The 20,227-nt window shown below is 38.5% G+C and overlaps 1 protein-coding gene across 1 annotated transcript; it reads left to right on the top strand.

Moving 5' to 3' along the window:
- Positions 1–2,124: 2,124 nt before the first annotated feature.
- On the top strand, positions 2,125–18,338 carry vps16 (vacuolar protein sorting 16 homolog). The gene is made up of 22 exons (XM_036570000.1): positions 2,125–2,335; positions 2,883–2,971; positions 4,183–4,274; positions 4,378–4,506; positions 4,960–5,104; positions 5,915–6,030; positions 6,198–6,320; positions 6,474–6,529; positions 8,335–8,519; positions 8,615–8,691; positions 10,407–10,538; positions 10,647–10,810; positions 11,876–11,984; positions 12,080–12,214; positions 12,605–12,713; positions 12,948–13,045; positions 13,145–13,249; positions 13,350–13,427; positions 13,550–13,719; positions 15,265–15,361; positions 15,459–15,562; positions 17,730–18,338. Exons 1-22 carry the CDS (start codon positions 2,286–2,288, stop codon positions 17,872–17,874), a joined length of 2,508 nt encoding a protein of 835 aa, XP_036425893.1. The 5' UTR covers positions 2,125–2,285; the 3' UTR covers positions 17,875–18,338.
- The last annotated feature ends 1,889 nt before the right edge of the window (positions 18,339–20,227 follow it).

Raw genomic sequence — 20,227 nt, 5'->3', positions numbered from 1 at the left:
GCGCAAAGGCGAATGTAATTTAAAGTTTCTGATATAAAGCTGGTTGAGCTGAGTATTGTAATTGTTACTATTCACTCATATTAAACGGGAAGTCCACCAATTTTTAAAAAATGTTCTGAATAATTCAGTCCTTGAGATGTAAACAGATTCATTCGGAGTGGTTTGATGTGAAACGGTTCATCATAGAGAAACTTACCGACTGATTTCTTTGCAGTGGTGGTGATAGGAACCAGGGTGTTGCCATGACAACAACAGAAGCGTAGCCATTTTATTTACTATCCAAAACCACCAGTGAACCCACACGTGTCCTCTGAGTTTTATCTGTAATGTTGATGATGGCAAAATAGTGGTAAATCTGGAAAAAATATGTTTTTCTGGCATACTATTTAGCCTTACAGCACCTTGCATGTGCCTGCCCACCATGAATAGATTAAAATAAATGGATTCAAATACATTTTAAGCCAAACCTTATCATAATTATCACAAAACAATGTGTCAGACATCAGGCAGCATCTAACCATTTCATGTAACTTTCTGTGAGGGAGCTTTTAGAGGTGGACATTTGGTTCCTATCACCACCACTGTGACCAATTCTGACTCAGTAGGTTTCTCTAGAATTAAGGATTTCACGCTAAACCACTCTGAATGATTCTGTTTACATCTCAAACACTTAATTATGTAGAGTTTTTTTAAAAAATTGGTGGAGTTCCCCTTTAAGATACAAAATGTTTCAGAATATGTTCTGTTTCGGTTTAAAGCGCTGAAATTTTGTATAGCTATACATTGAACGAGCTTCTTAACTGTAACTTTTATATATATTTTTATTACATGTAATTTTATCTACAATCAAATTTGGATTTTAACATTAGAAATTAGCTATCCCATATGACACACCGATAAACACTTAGGCCAAATTTTTTGATTGATTTGAAAAAATTCATAAGAGAACTTTTGGATCAAGGAAATGTTAAAATTTTCTTTAAAACTACACATTAATTCATTAAAATCATAATGTTGCTGGTGGTCTTGAGTCATCACTATTGGAATGATCCAAAACATCTGGTGAAAACTACAGGCCTAAGTTGTCCACTGTTCAGTTTTCCAATGATCAGCATGCTGACAACATTTTTAATCCGGACTTATCTGTAGCTCTGCTTGCAATCTGAACAAATATTCACATCCAGGTAGGTGAAAGGCTTACTCTAGGTACCAGAGTGAGTCAGTTTTGTCCCAAAGGTGTGGCAGACGGGTGGCCATGCTTCACGAGAGGATGGTACTGGCCACCTCTGGCCACCCCTGTGTGTTAAAATGTTAATGTTATTCTTGTTTTGTTTAATAAAGCAGCTAACACTGGTTTTCTACATTAGGAAAACATTTAAAAGGAACCTAAAGTAGTAGAACCTGTAGTTCAGCACAGAGTAGAAACAATACAAGGAATAAAACCTATAATATTTTTCACATAACATAATGAAAAATATGAGAAAATCACTTTCAATGTGTTCAATGTTAATAACACTAATTATTTTGTCAGTCTTCATAAAATTAAAACCACACTAATAATTTGTCCAGTACACTTCAGCACTTCTCTGTGAGCACTAATTTTGAAAAATTACCGGAATTCCTCTTTAACAGTCCTGAAATTAGGAAGCTTCACAAAGAATTCTTCTTTTAATATTTTCACTTTTCACTTTGACATTTTAATCATTTTATTTACTCTACTCCAATTTAGTTCTAGCCAGTTTCCAATGGACTGTAGTTGCTCTGTGTGCTGATATATGGCACTATCTTCCATCCTGAAAGGTTGAAGGCCTGGTTTTATGTATATGAAAGCCTGGCACTGTGTGTTCCTTATGACGCTACTATAAAAAGACATTTCTTGTTTGTATGTGTTTTAATAGCTAACTAGAAGATGTAATATATACTAGCCAGAATGCTGACTTAATATATTTTTTTAAACTATGTGATTTTACTGAGAGTTGTCAATCCAGACGCAGACGTGACCCCAACTGCTGATGCAGGCATGCCCTGCTGTTCTCCAGCCAGCGGATAAACAGCGCCACCATGTGGCCTCCGTTCATAGAGCAGTTCCGCCTGCAGCGGGTAGAGGGCGCAAACATGCGCTCTGTTACTGCGTCTGCCTTAAATACAAAACAACACGAAGAAGTGCAGGGGATGGACAAGAAAATGAACAACATATCTAGGAAACATTCATAATAACGAACCTGCGTTAACTGACCGGCGAACCCCGTACAGCTGCCCCTGACGGTCAGTACACAAGGGGGGCCATGGCGTTTGTCACGGCCAACTGGAATCCCCTCGGAGAGGCTTTCTACAGGTAACGACAGGCCAAACCCTCCAATAGCAAAGAAACTGAAGTCACCTTCTTATTCGTCGGCTTCTTGATCGAATTTTCCCGTTCCACCTTAATTGGCGCAGCAGTTACATTCTGGCGCCTCAGGTCTGTTTGTATATGCTGCACCATTTAAGGTGGAACGGGAAAATTCGAACAAGAAGCGGCTGAATAGGAAGCCAGCTTGAGCCTCGTCAGCAGCTGCCTGACGAGGTAAGTTAACGTAAAATAGCTCAAATAAACGATAATTCTCTACGTTCAGTAAAATATATATGTATATTCATAGAAATGTACACACGTTTAAAATATTGTAGTGTTAGTAGTTGGCAACTCTCAGATATTATGCAAGCGAATGAAGGACTGAAGCCTGAAGAGAGTCATGTGACAGGCAGTTAAGGAAGAACTGTCTTGACTGCCCAGGACACATTGCAGTAGTGGTTGTTCCGTACATGAATAGTTGTAACTTTTGAATCGTTTTAATTCCATGCTGTGTAATAAATGTTTAACTTACATATTTTCCTGCCATAAATAGGAAGATTGAGCTGTATGAGATGGGCTGGAATCTGAAGGATGGTCTCAGGGAGTGTTTAGTGGCGGCAGCTCCTTATGGTGGTCCCATAGGTAAGTTAGTATTGATTGACAAGCTCCCAAATGGAAGGTAACATGTACTCCTCCTTTACTAAGTGTCATTCCTCCCATCCTATTTCACCTCATAGGCTCCACCAACCTCATAGGTCCACTGTATAGTTGTTCAGTAACAGGCTGCAGCTGTTGTCATGCACGGTTTGTCAGCCACCCTCATTTCTGTTCATCATCCATCATCATAAATTCTAAACGCAGGACCACTGTTGACCAGATATCTTCTGGGTGGTGGACCATCCTCTCAACAGGATTACGACTGAAATGTTAGTGTGTGGGCTGTTTGTACATGGGTATTTACTGTAAGGTTGCCACTCGAAAATATCCAGCCAAGAACGGCTCTTTGGAAATTATTGATGCAGGGCTGAAGGATACAAACCATGCATGGAAACCGATCATAATTTAATCATAATAGGTCATAATAAACTTATCATAATAAATTGCATCACATTATGTTATAGTATGCTTTTCTGAGCGTATTGTGGACAATGTTGGTGCTTAAAGAACATCAACCACTTGAAGAACAATGACAAAGAGAGCATAATTAGCCCTGTTAATTTATATTTAATGCAGTATGTAAAATACTGAATAGAAATCATTGTGTTCATAGTTTTTGATGGTATTTTGTGTGGACTACTGACCAGGGACATAGGAAGGGGAGGAAGGGATGTTTTGACATTTTGTGATGTTATATTTTTGCCATATTGTCCACATCCACCAGCAAGGTGGGTAAGAATGACTGCGCTGATCCAGTGCCCTGGGTTGGTATTGGCACCAATTCTGACTTTTTAAAATGGATCAGGTATCAGCAAAACATGATGATCCACTATTAATATTGTTTCACTTCATTCAAAAAAGTGATGCACATCAAATTTCCCATTTTTTTCATTAATGGAAATGAATGTTCTACTTACAATTACAATTAGAAGGATCATTTAACAGACAAACTTGTTTGTGTAAGGCAGCAATCATTTTTAGGCAAAGGCCCCCTTTGGGAGTAGCAAGTGCCACTGTCATCGCAGGCCCCCATTATGAGAACCGCTGGTCTTATTCTTATTAATCTAATTAGTACTCTGGATTGGCTGATATCCTGAGATCAAGGTATTGGAAAAGAAAAAATATGGATCGGTGCATCCCTAGTGGTGGATGTATTTCTTTCTATACTTCCTTAATGCACACTCGTTTTCTCTTAGCTCTGCTGAAGGAACCACAGCGCCGCTCCCCCAGCGTCCGGCCTCAGTTAGAGATCTATTCCTCTTCTGGAGCGGCTATGACCAGCTTTCCAGTAAACACATATACACATGCACTTATTTGCCAGATTTGCTGCTTTAACTTGTGTCCATTTACAGAGACATTAATTGCTGACTTATATCTCTCTCTCTCTGCAGTGGAAGAGTGGTGTGGTGAAGCAGCTGGGTTGGACTGTGTGTGATGATCTACTCTGTATTCAGGAAGATGGCACTGTTCTTATTTATGACCTTTTTGGCAACTTCAAAAGACATTTCAGCATGGGCAATGTGAGAATACACACACATACACATACAGTATTTAAAGTTTATAGACACATACTCTTTCAGCACTCATTCTTGTGATATCAGGGAGTTTGTACCCCCTTTCCTGCAGTAGCAGCCTCTACTCTACGGGTAGCTTTACACTAGGTTGTCCAAACTTATCCGTAAATGGCCGGTGTGGCTGCAAATGTTCGTTCCAACAAAGTAGGAGTATATCTGATTTATTATTGAAGTTTGAGATTGAGTTTCATTGTAAACAAATGAAAATGTGCAGCCACACTTGCACTTAGTAGATAAGATTGGACACCTCTCCAATCTAGAAAAATAGATTTTTTTTAAGCATCTAAAAGAATTTGATTTGTATGGCCCACTTGATATTGGTGTAATGTCGCCCAATATCTAAAATGATGTTGATGCCCCTGCCCTAAGATCTCACTGTGATGTTGCTCATCTTACCAGGAAGTGGGACAGAGTCAAGTTGTGGAAGCCAAAGTATTCCATTCTCCATATGGAACTGGAGTTGCCATAGTGACGGGAGCATCCCGCTTCACCCTGGCAACAAACATTGATGACCTGAAACTGCGGAGGTTACCTGAGGTGCCAGGTGAGTATGCTGTCAATGACTCGGCCGTTTTCTCCACCTAGCTGTCTTAAATTGCTTAACTGTATTAAACACTGCATTAAAAATAAGTGTTTTAAGCACATCTAACAGAAAGGTGCCACACATTTTGCCTTAGAGGCTGCGGTCAACCTTCAGACTGAGGAGCCTCTCAGTCAAGATTTGTGGTACCTTTCTACAGTAACTTGTTTCAATACGGCAAGTAATATGGTAACACAACAGAAAGGCCTACTTAAACTGGATGTAATGAACACACTCATGCTTTTGTTTCAGCCTATAAATTGCTTCTTGCTCAGATAATAAAATAGCTAAAGCTTACCATATTAAGTTTGCCTACAGGCTACTGTTACTGTAGCCGACTATTGTTAGAATAGAATATATGGAATTGTCTTTTAGTTTTTAACTACTTCAGTGGAACCACATCATCAGTAATCAACGGCTGTTTAGTCAGCGTGACAACAGTGAAAGAAAGGATGGTGCTTTGTGCTGATATGGAATGTTCTGAAGCCAGATAACATATTAGGAATCTTAAAGCCCCAGATTGTGCATTTTCTGACATTGAAATCATTTATCTTAATAGCCATCAAAATAAACGCAATCCATCTGCAATTCCCAAAACTGGCATCAGTAGGTTCAATCGTCTGTAATTCTTAAAACTGTCGTCACTTGGCTCAATTAGTGATTCCCAGTACTGTCCTCAAATAGACTCAGGCCTGTTTGCTATATCTCACTCCTCTTGCATTTTTGTTTTTGGTTTCAAATCGACTGCCCTGTTTTGTTTGTTATAAAACACAGGCCTCCAAGGGGCACCTACTTGCTGGGCGGTGCTTACCCAGGACAGACAGAGTAAAGTGCTGGTGGCTACTGGTGCTGATCTCTTTATTCTGGACTACGCCGCCTGCACTGCTGTGGTGAGGAGCTACTACAAACACACCTTATAATCACAAATCATTTTAATATTGAATGAATACAAACGCAGCAGTGCTATGTGGTGAGGGACTTTAAATGTTAATTATCATATCAAAGAATATGTGCAGAGAGCGACCTTGCATGCTCACAACTTTTATGTGTGTTTCAGAGCCCTCCAGGTCTTTCACCACAGGCTACCAGTATAGTGCACATGTGTGTTTCATTCAGCTATAAGTACCTGGCCCTGTTTACTGACTCTGGCCATGTGTGGATGGGTACTGCCAACCTGAAGGTGCGTGAGGAAGAAATTAATATAGAAATCTTGCACTATGAGTTCTTGATTTGGCACAGTCGGCCATTTGACTCACAGTTCAGTTTCTTTTGTTGTTTGTAGTGTTTGAGTCTTTTGTGGCTAAAATGACAGTGACTGACTTCATGTGTGCAGGAAAAACTCAGTGAAGTGGAGACTAAAGTCAGAAATCCACCCAAACAGATGGCCTGGTAAGTCAACTCATATTTTTTGATTTTTTAATGTAGCTTTTAGGTGTTTCTTCTCATACAATTTGTGTGTTTTCACATGAGCTGTATTTGTAAATGTATATGTATACATATATACACCACCAGCCCAAAGCTTTCGAATCACTTGTCATATTAAAAACTTTTGTCATTCATAAACAGACAATGTAGATGTAAATTAGATTTAAACCTATTATTAATCTTAAGGTGTTCCATTCAACATTTCAAGAGTTTGGGGAATGAAAAGAAGATTTAAATGATAGATAACAGGGCTCTATATAAGTATTTTAAGGAGGTAACGCTGGTGCTGGAAAAGTTGCAAGCAAAAGTAAAATATTATAGCACAGAGATATAAACAAAATAAAAAGTATTGATCCCACTTATTGTAATCTTACCGGTGAAAAAAAGAAAGCAGCCTGTAGCAGGTTGGACTTTTCATGTTAATTTTGTGAAATACAAAAATACAGATTTCGTTTTTCTCCGCAATAATTTTTTAAGATTCTTCACAAGGGGGTGCTGTTGGCACACAAGCAGGATTTTTGTGTATAGTTGCTGTCACAGATATCAAAGCAGGTTGAAAAATACCTTACCTAAAGATAAGGCTCAACTTTATTTAATATATTGGATATTTATTAGCTAATTGTAAGAAAGGAATAAATAGGCTAAGTATAGTGAAAACGACTAATATTTTTCAGCCGGCAAATGGTGAAATCCAAATTCGATGCTAGCTTTACATGTGAAGTTACAACCCCAAGCTGAACATGTGGGCATTTTGTACTTTGTGAGACCTTTTGCTTATGAACATTTGAACTGTTTAAAATAATCTACAGTTTTCTAGCTTCCTGCAAATTATTTGAAACCTGTGAAGTTGCACAGGACTTGCTTACTAGATCTGCAGCCAGATTGCTTTTATGTTAGTGAAATCATTGGCTCTTATTTATTAACATTGCGAATGGTTAAATTACAGTTTTGTAATTCATCAGTTTCTTCTTTCTGTACAATATCTGTATCTGTATCTGTACAATAAAACTCACATCTGGTAGGAATGTGTGTAATTTTTATTGAGCATAATAGTTAAAAAAAATGCTTAATTTACAGTTAAAAATAAAATTAGAAAAGAATAGTAATGATAATTTGTGCATATAGCAATCTAGTAAAAAAGTGGATATAATTATGCACATTGGTAAAGGAGTGCTGCAATTGTTCCGTGTGCCTTTTAAGGACAGATTACATTTTCCTTTTGTTTTATCCTACTAACTAAAAAAAACACTCCTTGTGCAGAAGCATCTCTTACACCACAGTAATACAGCATTTAAATATGTTATTTTAGGAAAATAGTCTCGCTACACAATCACATCCTTTTACTAACTTGTATTATATAATAAAAGACGTTTTATTGTTTCACATTTTATTTTATGTCATAATTCTAAAACTAGAAAGTGAGTAGGGGTGCTCTAAATCAGACTCTGCCTATGAGTACAGCTTTTGGCTCATGATGTGCTGAATGCTGTCGTTTTATTGGCCCTACTGAAACATCTGCATGAATTAGGGCTTGCTTCATGTAAATGATATGTAAATGAGGTCCTCGTAGGCTGGTGCTTGAATTCTCTTTATTAAACAACTTTGGAAATAATAAGAAACATTGATTTTAAGCTTTTAAATGGTGATTCCAAAATTTTTAAACTGTTAAATGCATGTGTGTAAATTTTCTTGCTTCTGACTGACATTTATACATGTATACCATTTCAGTTGATATGAAAACTATTTTGTGTTCCCAATTATCTGCCCAGGTGTCGTAGGCCTAAGAGTCAGCAGCCCTCAGTGGTGATCATGTGGGATGGACACATCTTGGTGGCAGGAGAGTGTAAAGATACAATCTCATATCACCTCGAAGGCTTTTCAGTTTTGGTGCCGGAGCTGGACGGGGTTAGAATCCTCAATGGCACACACCATGAACTGTTGCAGGAGGTGCCAGGTTAGAACAGAGATACATACAATGGCTAGCGATGATTATCTGCTATAGTGATGACTTATCAAGGGTGATACTGAATATATTTCCTTGTTTGGTAGCTGCCTGTGAGGAGATCTTTAAAATAGCCTCCATGGCTCCAGGAGCACTGCTGCTGGAGGCGCACAAAGAATATGAGGTGAGGCTCTGGTGAAAGGTCCGCCCAGGTTTTGTCATGATAAATGCATAAAATTTTTGTTCTTAAACATTTTCTGCTTGGTTAAATGTTATGTCAGTTAAAAAGTCATGTATATATTTTTGGGGTGCTGTCAGTATGGGTAATATTTTGTTGTTTATTCAATATTTAAATCTTATTAACAAACTCCTTAAGTTATATGTAACTGTTGGCTTTGAAGCATACACTAATAAAGTGGGGATGCATCAAAATTTTGCATGCTGAAAAATCTTGGTGGCCAATTTTTAATGTATCTATAGTTTATTGTGTGCTGGTATGATAATAACATGATAAATAATATAATATCTGTATATCCATAGCAGGTTATATAATATCATTATGTAATATGTGGGTCATTCTACTGAATTGGTTCAAAGTCAGAGTTGAAAACCCATTTTGATTTTTTTTTAACTGATATGGACTTTAGACTAAAATCCTTATGTTTTGAGTGACTTTATGCCTTAAACATGTTTATTTTATTAAAATGAATGATTGAACATTCCATTTTGTCATTGCCAATCATAACACTACTACTGAAAAGTTACCAAATGTTTCGGTAGTGACAATTTTTGCTAATTTTCAGCATAATTAAAAAACTCTAGCAGTACATAAGTAGCAAACACAGCTTTGAACAGTTGTGTTGACATGCAGTATTTTTTCGCAATATTTTTATTAAAATGCAAGAAGGTTCGCTTAAATGCAGAAAATGTATGTTTCAGTAAGGACAGTTCTCAATGTTATGCACGGATTTTCTGACTTTCAGACACATTTACTTTAAAACAATGGGATCTATCTGCTCACCATGTGGCCATGAGGAACAGGGATGCAGTCTCACCTTCTGCTCTAAAATGCAGGACTGTTGCTAACGTAAAGCTCGGCCCATGGACTAAAACTCTGTGTTTCAGTTGTGACATGAAAACACAGGGCAGCGTGCTTTAAACGAAGTGATTAAAAATGTAAGAATTTAAAATTAAAGTAATCATAAATCTACTTCATGTTAAGGTAAATTAAAAAAAAATGAAAATATCTTTTTAAAAACAACTTTAGAGAAAATGCAAAAAAAAATTGCATATAATTTTCAGAAGGTGAAATATAGGGGTTAGGGTTGGGACAGCCACCTCCCAGTAGAAAGTACTTCTCCACAACAGGTTGAAGACCACATCATTCGATAAATGCTTGATGTGCAGAATACAGAAAAACAACAGAAGGCAGATAGGAAAGTTTCCGCTAGCTTGCTGACAACACCAGTAGCCTCAGTTTTGAAATGATGAAAAAATGAACAAAAGACAGTCGAAGTACAAAGTACAACTAAAAATAATGGAATTCATTGCCTTGCATGACTAACCATTTTCTATTGTCAGGGACATTGAATTTCTTGGCTTATACTGTATAATTTAAGTGAGTTTATTTTATGTAAACTTTTTTATTTATCGCCAGCTTTTTTCGGTTTTCATCCCTGTGTGTCCTGAATTTCGGTTTCAGCCAAGAATTTATTTCGGAGCCATAGGGTTGTTTATGTCTGCTATGAGTACCTTGTGAATTCTGTAAGTTTCGTAGTTTTTGGTAATATAGATTTGAATAGTTCTGTTCTTGCTGCTGTAACTCGTCCTTCAGTATTAAAGAGGTTTCTGTCTATGTGCCTGTCTGTCTGTCTGTAAAATATTTGTGTGCATGTGTAGAAAGAGAGTCAGAAGGCGGATGAGTATCTGAGGGAGATTAAAGAGCAGAATCTGCTGGGAGAGGCGGTGAAGCAGTGTGTGGAGGCAGCAGGACACGAGCTTGAGGCAGAAACCCAGAAAACACTCCTGAGGGTGAGTCACCAATGTGATCAGGACTCGCTGCCTCTTCTGCCACTTAACCATTTATCTCACCTTTCTCTCTCTTTCTCTGTGTGTGTGTGTGTGTGTGTGTGTGTGCAGGCAGCCTCCTTCGGGAAGTGTTTCCTGAGTAACTTTCCTCCAGAGCCGTTTGTCAGCATGTGTCGGGACTTACGTGTGTTAAACGCTGTGAGAGACTACACTGTGGGCATCCCTCTCACTCATATTCAGTTCAAGCAGATGACTGTCCAAGTGCTCATAGACCGGTGAGACAAAGCTTGTCAGTTTGGCTCTCATCATTGTGAATATGTCACCATAAACTTACAGAATCATAATTGGTTTTACTGGCTGATTAAGATATAATTTGCAAGAAATTTCTCCAGCAGCTCACATTAAGACAGACACAGCTACAAGTAAATAAAATTAACTAAGCAGAACTGAGCAGGAAAAAATACAGTACCATATACAGTGGAAATTGTTGGTTAGGTTTCATTGTGCTTAACCATTGCTTTGAAGGTGATATAATTAAGCAATACAACATGAGAGGGAGTGTGTCATCGCAAAATATTCGCGATAACACACGACCTCGCGTGTTCTATCGCTTAAGTATTGCTTTTATACAACAGTTAAATAAATAAAGTAAGAAATAAATAAATAAATTGGGCTGTGAATGCGGCATTTAATATGTTTTAATGTTCGCAGTTCCTTCCTCCAAATTATAGTTCCTTAACAAGCAGCTCGTTGCTACGTCAGAGTAACGAGCTCCACTCACTCGCTGCACAGCCAGCAATTTGTTCTCCAGCTCCACACCGACCAACTGACAGTTTGGGAATTTAGTGTAGCCTCATCTTCAGAGTCTGACCAAATCAGCTGTAGGTCAAATGTGAAAGGATCCATTTTCTGTTTGTACGCAAAGAAGTAAAAACATTCAAATGGCTTGAGCGTCTCCTACAACGGTTAAAGTCGTTGCTTAGCAATGGCATCTCAACGGAGTGATACAGTGTTTGTCAAAAAAACGTGACGTTATGGCGAAATAACAGCACGGTTAGAACGCTTCTCAACCTATCAGCTTGCGTGGCTGGAACTAACTGTTGTATAATGAAAAACAAGAATTACGTACCGTATCAGCCTGCGGCAGCCAGTAGCATAGAAAGAAAGTACTGTTTAAAGCATTTGAAAGTAGTTAATGGGTTTCTGAAGCAAAAAAAGCCATAAACAACACTTACATTCTTATCATTTCTTGTGAAAATGTGTGTGTGAGCATTAACACAGCCTTATACTCGTAGCAGATTGTGTACACAATCCTTACTGTTTCTTTCTCTCTCTCTCAGGTTAGTGTATCGTAAACTGTATCCTCTTGCCATTGAAATCTGTCGTTATCTGAAGACTCCAGAGTACCAGGGAGTGAGTCGAGTACTCAAACACTGGGCCTGCTGCAAGGTACAGGGAGAGAGAGAGATCTATACAGTTATGTGTGAATGTTCAGAGACCTGTGCCTGTGTATAACTGTCTGGTGTGTGTGTGTGTGTGTGTAGGTACAGCAGAAAGAGGAGGCTGATGAGGTCATTGCAAGAGCCATAAGTTTGAAGCTGGGTGAAGCTGCTGGGATCTCTTACTCTGAGATCGCGACTAAGGCCTACGAGTGCGGCCGCACTGAACTTGCTATAAAGGTACTCACACAACAGTATTCGTAACGTAGAAATAAATTCGAATAATCGCCCGGCTCCACCCTAATGTAAATGAAGCGTAACCTTAACCTCAACTCAGAACCTAATCCAGGTTCTGAACCTAAGCCTCTCTCTAACCCTAATACTGCAAAGAATTAGTATAGATGGTTAATAATTTGATCATCTGAAGATAATCTTTAGGGGGCTATTCAAATAAAGTGCGACTAAATACTGAGACACAACGGCTCACACGTTCAGACTTGCTGACAAATATCAATCAGACCTCAAGCCTGTTGTCGGCTGAAGATGTGAAGATGCCTGTCTCTTTCTTTCTTTCTCTCTCTCTCTCTCTCTCTCTCTCTCTCTCTCTCTCTCTCTCTCTCTCTCTCGCAGTTGCTGGAGTTTGAGCCTCGCTCTGGGGAGCAAGTTCCTCTGCTGCTGAAGATGAAGAGGAGCCAGTTAGCACTCAGCAAAGCCATTGAGAGCGGAGACACAGACCTGGGTACACAGATACATGCACACACAAAAAACCACAACAACATGGAGAATCTCTCATCTTTCAGTTTCCTAATGCCTAATGCCTAAATGTCTTCTCAATTACATGCCATAATAACGCTAAAGCACACAAGCAAACTTAATCAGTTTGTGACCTGAGGTCTGTTCATATCCACTCATCGACGTACTATACACATACGCAGCTTCTAAATGAAGCCAGTGTTCTCTCCTGTATCCTCAGTCTATACCGTGGTAACATACCTAAAGAATGAGATGAACAGAGGAGACTTCTTCATGACTCTGAGGAACCAGCCTGTGGCTCTCAGCCTCTACAGACAGGTACATACTTTGCAGTTGGTGTTACTGTTTAGCAGAGACGGTTTAGACAAAGTCGTGTGATCTTTTATTAAATGTCTTTACTCTCTTTGTCAATTTCAGTTCTGTAAACATCAGGAACAGGACACACTGAAAGATCTCTTCAATCAAGACGATGATCATCAAGAGCTTGGAAATTTCTATGTGAAAGCCAGCTATAAAGAAAAGGTAAGAATCCATATGAGACTTTCAAAACATTGATGTATGTTTAGTATTGAATCTCGTTTTAAACTAAATTGAGTGTATTTTATATGGGTGTGTTTGACAGAGGTTGGAGGCCCGAATAGGTCATTTACAAAGTGCTGTGGATGAGTACAACAAGGCCAAGAATGAATTCGCTGCCAAGGTGAGAAATATAAATCCATTTATCCATTACATGGTTGTCCCCTTCACCCAGCAGAGAAATTCTACTACATTACATCTTCTGTATCCAAACTAAATGAATTCTTCTCCCTCTCACTCTCTCAGGCTACAGAAGAGGAGATGCGTCTGCTACGTTTCCAGAAAAAGCTGGAAGAGGAGAAGGGCGAGTCACTGGTGGGCTTCTCCCTACACGACACCATCCGAGCCCTACTGGCTGTGGGCCTGCACAAGCACGCTGAGCAGCTCTATAAGGACTTCAGAGTGCCTGACAAGAGGTACATCATAGGAGTTTATCCTGATTCACATACCCTTCCATTCAGATGCAGTTTAATAACTACTTGTTGTTCCTAAAGTACTTGAAATACTGAATTAAACATACATACATACACCACATGTCAAAAGCTTAAAACCACTTGTCACATTTTATAAAACGTTACCTACATTTTATAAAATGTGACAAGTGGTTTTAAGTTTTTGACACATGGTGTATGTATGTACAGCACTGTGCAAAAGTCTAAGTATACCCTTCATTCAGTTTCTAGTTAAAATGGCCATTAAGTTATTTCTGAGAATATTAGATATAAGCTGGCTTCCTTGCATATAGAAGGAGACAATAAAAAGAAAAGTGGAAAAAAAAAGTTTAAAAAATTGTTAAAAGATACAGAGAAAATAGGACTCCTGACAACCATGCATGACCTGGAAGACCACCAAAACTGTCAACATCAGATAATCAATACTTAAAGCTTTTATCATTGAGAGAGAGAAGAAATTCAGGTTTTACTTTTGCATCAGATGTAAAAAAAAATCCACAGGTATTTCTGTCCATCCTTCTGCTGAAGACAACTCAGCACTATGAGTCTGAAAGTATGTGTAGCTGTCAAGATGTGCTAGTGTATTAATGGACTGACCACCTCAGAGCCCAGACCTCAACATCACTGAATTGTTTGCAATAACTTGGATCATCAGAAGCAGAAAAAGAAACCAACTTATAAGACTGAACTTTTTAGGTGTGAAATATCTCTGCAGATTTCTCTGAAAACTGAAAGCGAGTCCCCTGAAAAGAATAGACGCTGTAATAAAAGCAAAGTGTGAACATACTAAATACTGTTTTTTTATTGTATTTAGTTAGCATGTGTGTCATTTTCTGTATGATATGTTTCCTATTTTTTCTGTTGATTAAAAAATAATAAGTGGCATTTAATGGCCGTTTTGCTCTGGAATTAAATAAATGAAAAGTTGTCTCTGATTTTTACACAGTGCTGTAAGTATGAAAACATGCATACATTTATATATCGTTGTTGTGACAAAACCTTGTATCTTCAAGATGGTAACTTTACGGGGAAATGAAAAAATGTTCTTAACTTCAAATGTATGTTAATAGAACAAGATTTTTTTGAGGCATTCTAAAGCATTTCTTATGGTCCATTAATTGAAAAATTGGGAGAGGCATTGTAAAGGGCAGCTAACATTTTCAGATTTCAAAAATTAAAAAGAAAGCAATGGACATACAAAGTTTTGTTCTGACAATGACGAAATACAGGTTATAGGGGCTGACACACGATATGGGAAAGGCAGGGGAATGCCTGACTAACACTAGCTAGCAAAGTAATATTATTACCATTTGCATTTCCATCCCTGTGTCATTAAATGCAGTGTGGAACACAACCTTATTGAGAAATATCTCCGCAAAACACCTCAAAGGAACTGAAGCAGGATATTAAATTTCTTATTTGAATAGACTGTTTATTGGTCTCTTTTACATGCATGTGTGTGTTTATATTTGGGGAAGTGTGTTTAAGTCATGTTGACGTTTGTTCCAGGTACTGGTGGCTGAAGCTCACTGCACTTGCTGAGAAAGAGGACTGGGAGGAGATAGAGAAATTTGCCAAAAGCAAAAAATCACCCATTGGCTATCTGGTAAATAGAGATATGGACTTTCTAACCCACACCACTGACATAAACACTGACCCTTGATGTTTGATTTATCTTTTTTCTGTCTTATGTCTGTTTGCAGCCCTTTGTTGAGGTTTGCGTGAAACACCACAACAAATACGAAGCCAAGAAATATGTGTCCAGAGTGACTCCTGAGCAGAAGGTTAAAGCCCACCTGGCAGTAGGGTGAGTGTTTGTTTGTGTCTGTTTAATCTGTCTGTGACGCAAGGTCCTATACTGTAGTACACACACACCCTTATGTTTAGCAGGCTGAAAGTTCTCCACAAGGGGGTGCTATTAGAACTTGTGTGCTTCAGTGAAAGACAGGAAACTGATATGAACCCCCACCAGCAGGATCTCACAAATGAATACGCAAAAGCATGTTTGTTGCAATTCTGTTGTCGTTGCAGTACAATAACAGCCGTTTACTTTGTGCACTGAACGTGAGTTTTGCGGCCGACTCTAGTTCCGGTAACTTTATAGCCAAATTGGCTGATACCCTTTCTTCCATTTCTGTTTCATTTTTTGATAATTTTTATCAGGCATATAATTGCTCTAAGAGGAAGCACGCTTCACTGGTACATAGACGTGCATGTACAGTGAACATGTTATTTACATCTAAGGATGGTCACTATGGCAAGAATATCACAATGCTCTGACATTTTCACCAAAAATGATACATACATTGTTTTTTTTCTAAGGTTTGTACAGATAAAAAGCACCAGTAGGGCCACATAAAAAAAAATCAAATGGCTACAGTGGTTTTACTTCATTGTTTCACCTTCTGTGCTGCACTAAATCCAGTTAAACTGGACTAATTAGTCTGTCTTTTAACACACATCCTTGTTTCACGATATATGCTGAAAAGTGATTTGTGACGTAATTTGTCACAATAACGCTAATGTGTGTTCAAAAGTTTAGGCACCCCTGGTCAAATGACATGTTTGGTTGATTTTCTAAGTGAAAATAAGTTCACACATCCTACAGAGAACACACTGCACATTCTACTGAACATTTATTGTTACTTTGCTGAATTTAACCTAGTGAGGGAAAAAATGAAACATAAAATGTTGCCTGTGCAAACTTTATGGCACATTCAACTTTTATTATTTTTTTCCAATATGGTAAACACAGCAAAAACCTCAGAAATGTGCACTGCAATTTGCAGAAAATGCCGTATGTAAGTACGTTCGCTGTAGAGGATGTTATTTTCACTGATAAAGTCAACAGAATGTGTAATTTGACTGGGGTGTTTCCAACTTTGCACAGGACTGTATTGTCATATTGCACATCCTGTGGACATCCCAAAATTTTTCACGGATCAGCCAAAGTGCACACCGAGGGGCCCGTCTCAAGAAGTCTCAGCTTTAAAAACCCAACAAACCCAACTCATTTTGCAGTGGTGGCTAAGAAATTTCTCTGTTAACTCAAGTTTAGTTACTCAAACTATGATTAATCCTCATGCATGTGCACATGGAAGCGTGATGTTTATGGCAGGCAGCCAACCGTGCGGATGAAAAGGAAAAATAAATCACAGAATGTAAACGTGTGGAGGATAAAGCATTTATAACAGCAAAAAGAAAAAAGCAACACTGTCGCCACTTCCACCGTATTAATGGTAGCATGATATATTTTCATGCTACATAACTGTCAAGTTAAACTGTGGTGTTTTTCAAGTAATTGATACTGCAAATTTCACAAAACTTGAAGCTAAGGCTACATTTACATTACAAGCCTCATTGCTCAAATGGTTCACACTCGTTTAGGCGATTCAAATCTGTCATTACTGTGAACAAACCTGCGTCCTGAAATTACCCACATGCGCACATCCTACTCAGTAACGTCATGTGAATGAATCACGTGCATCATCAGCAAACAAACTAACAAGCAGAATGAGCCCGGCCACAAATCAGATACATATCTGATTTAGGACCACGTGAATGTGGCTCAGGTAGGATTTTGATCTGATCTGATCTGAAAAGTCCAGATTTGTGTGTCCACACAGCTCTGAAAACATCAGATCTGAGTCACATTAGGGCAAAAAATCAGATTTGTGCCACTTCAACCTGGTAATGTGAACGTAGCCTAAGTGGTTGTGTCTTGTGTTTTGAATGTCTTGTTTTTGTGTTTGCTGTACAGCAAATTAATAGCTAATGACTTTCGGCAGTCTGTGTCTACTTCAGGTTCAGAAGCTATTTATGATACATAATCCTAAAATTAACCTGCCCTGGAGCAGGTTAGTTGAGCAACATAAGTTGCTTAACAGGGTCTTTCATTAAAAATTGATTCTGAAACTAAAAGTCCAAGTTTAGATTGATTTTTTTCTTTTTCTTTTTCCCTCCCCTCTCTCTAGGGACCTGGAAGGGGCGGCGGATGCAGCTATTGAAAGGCGGAATGATGGAGAGATAAGCACGGTTCTATCTCGCTGTTCCCCCAGCACAGACCGAGCACTGGTAGAACGCCTTAACCGCGCTAAAGCCACCGCTGCCAAAAAGTGAACTCCTCCACTGCATGTTGTTTTGCAGTTCGACTGCAGCCGTTGCCAAATAGTGACAACATCCCCTCAATTCCAGTGTAACTGCAGCTGACAGCAGGTTCTGGGGGGTGACCCTCAATGAAGATTCATCATGAACTGTGTTTGATGGAGGACAATGCAAGGAAATGTTCATGGAGTACGTAGGGAGTAGAATGGGTGACTTCATAGACATTTAGACAAACGAAAGTAAGAAGGAAAACAGATTAAATGTCACCTCTCTCTGTGCTTTCTCTTTCCATAATCTTGTCTTTAATAACATTGCTCATTTCTTACTTTTGTAATTATTATTCTGTGTTGAGCTTTGCCTGTTTGTTGACACTAAACTGAATCATACTGTATTCCTGTTTGCATAAATTAATTTTCTGCCTTCTTAAGCCTTTATGTTTGTAACGATTAACTGTATAACTAAATACCAACTGTGATCAATGAGTTGACTGTGCTTCACTCCAGGTTCTCCAGGAACACTAGGTTTCCTCATCTATTCGTGTTCGGAGAATTCCACCAACTTCTCAAATTTTCTGCATAAATCAGTGTGAAGATGCCAACAAAGTCATTTGGAGTGGTTTGATGTGAAATGGGTCACTCAGATTTCTTTACAGTGGTGGTGACAGGAACGAGTGGTTGTGATGTGTACGAGTGAAATAGAGCTGTTATATTTGCAGTATAGTGTATAGAACAATCAGTGAACCTATATGTGTCTTCTGGGTTTTGTAATTAATGTTAAAGGTAAAATAGTGATAAATTAGGCATTATTGTGCTGCATGTACCTCTCCATTATGAATGGGTTTTGAAATACATTTTAGGCCAAAATCTTATCTCAGAACGATAGTAAAACAATGTCTCAGGCATCAGCCAGCATTTATGAAACATTTGGTGTAGTTACATTCAGTAAGAGAAGAACATATTAAACATTTCAGACATCTGGCTTTTCTAAGTTTCTCTGGAGTTGAGCATTTCATATCAAACCTCTCTGAATGACTTAATTAAATGGTTAAGATGTAAATAATGCAGACATTCCCTGTTAAGGGACTAACATGCCCACAATGTGGCTTATTTTGGGTAATATCTGTAGTTTTTCCCAGTCATGCACTACTTTAGTGTTGTTTTCTGATCTTCCAGAACATGCAGATCATCTCATCCTCAAACCCTTAATGAAGATGAAATTGATCTGTTTAAACAGAAACACTACAGTTTAGAGGCTCCAAGAGCAGCTTGGTAAACGTTGCTGTAGTAAAAGCATAAAGTTCATTGCTGCATTGATCTGAAGTTGATGATTTAATGATTTTGGCATCAAATATAAAAAGTCCATAGAACGTCCAGTGCTGTGCAAAAGTCAGAGACCCTTCATTTATTCAGTTTTCTGAACAATTTTTTTATTAATTACAAGATCATCCACTTGCATTAGGAAGGTGAAAGTCTAAAGAAAGTAAGAGGGGAAAAAAGAGAAGTTCCAAAACTGGAGTTCTGAAAATGATTCAAAGAAAGAGAGAAAACAGGACTCCAAACAGCAGAAAAAGGCCTGTTAGACCACCAAAGATCAAGAAAATCAAGCTCCGCTCCTCCAGATCTCAAAAAGTGTTTCTGTCTGTCTTTCCACTGTGAGAAGAACAACTCAGCAATCTGAGCCTAAAAGGACGTGTAGCTGTCAAGAAGCTCTTACTGAGAAAAGGAGACAGACTGGTGTTCTCAGAACAATGGACTGACCACCCCAGAGTCCAGACCTCAACATCACTGAATGTGTTTGGGATTATTTGGATCATGAGAAACAGAAAATGCGACCAGCTTTGAGGTGAGTAAAAACAGCTATGGAATCCTGTTTCTGCCATAGGAAAAAATATATAGTGATCCAGTAATTCTTAATAATGAGGATGTTTTCCATTATGACCACCTCCTTGTTTCTACACTCATTGTCCATTTTATCAGCTCCACTTACTATATAGGTGCACGTTGTAGTTCTACAATTACAAACTGTAGTCCATCTGTTTCTCTGCATACTTTGTTAGCCCCCTTTACCCTGTTCTTCAGTGGTCAGGACCCCCATGGACCCTCACAGAGCAGGTACTATTTGGGTGGTGGATCATTCTCAGCACTGCAGTAACACTGACGTGTTGGTGGTGTGTTAGTGTGTGTTGTGCTGGCACGAGTAGTACCTGCTCTGTGAGGGTCTACTAGCCCGTTTCATAACGCCCTGCACTACAATCCCCAGTATGCACTGCAGCATAATGTGCATAATGTAATGTAATGTAGCCTGTTGTAATGTGAATAATGTGTACTGTAGCCTATTTATGTATCAATAATTAATTAATTAATTAATC

Source organism: Colossoma macropomum, unplaced genomic scaffold, assembly GCF_904425465.1.
Source record: "Colossoma macropomum unplaced genomic scaffold, Colossoma_macropomum, whole genome shotgun sequence".
NCBI lineage: Eukaryota > Metazoa > Chordata > Actinopteri > Characiformes > Serrasalmidae > Colossoma > Colossoma macropomum.
Note: the sequence above shows the minus strand (reverse complement) of the source record. Positions and strands in the feature narration are given on the sequence as shown.

Excerpts from the sequence above, each read along its gene's own strand:
- vps16 (XM_036570000.1), top strand. The coding sequence starts at position 2,286 with ATGGCGTTTGTCACGGCCAACTGGAATCCCCTCGGAGAGGCTTTCTAC. Across the intron at positions 6,530-8,334 it reads CCACCCAAACAGATGGCCTG|GTGTCGTAGGCCTAAGAGTC; the intron begins GTAAGTCAACTC and ends TTATCTGCCCAG. Across the intron at positions 13,720-15,264 it reads TTCAGAGTGCCTGACAAGAG|GTACTGGTGGCTGAAGCTCA; the intron begins GTACATCATAGG and ends CGTTTGTTCCAG.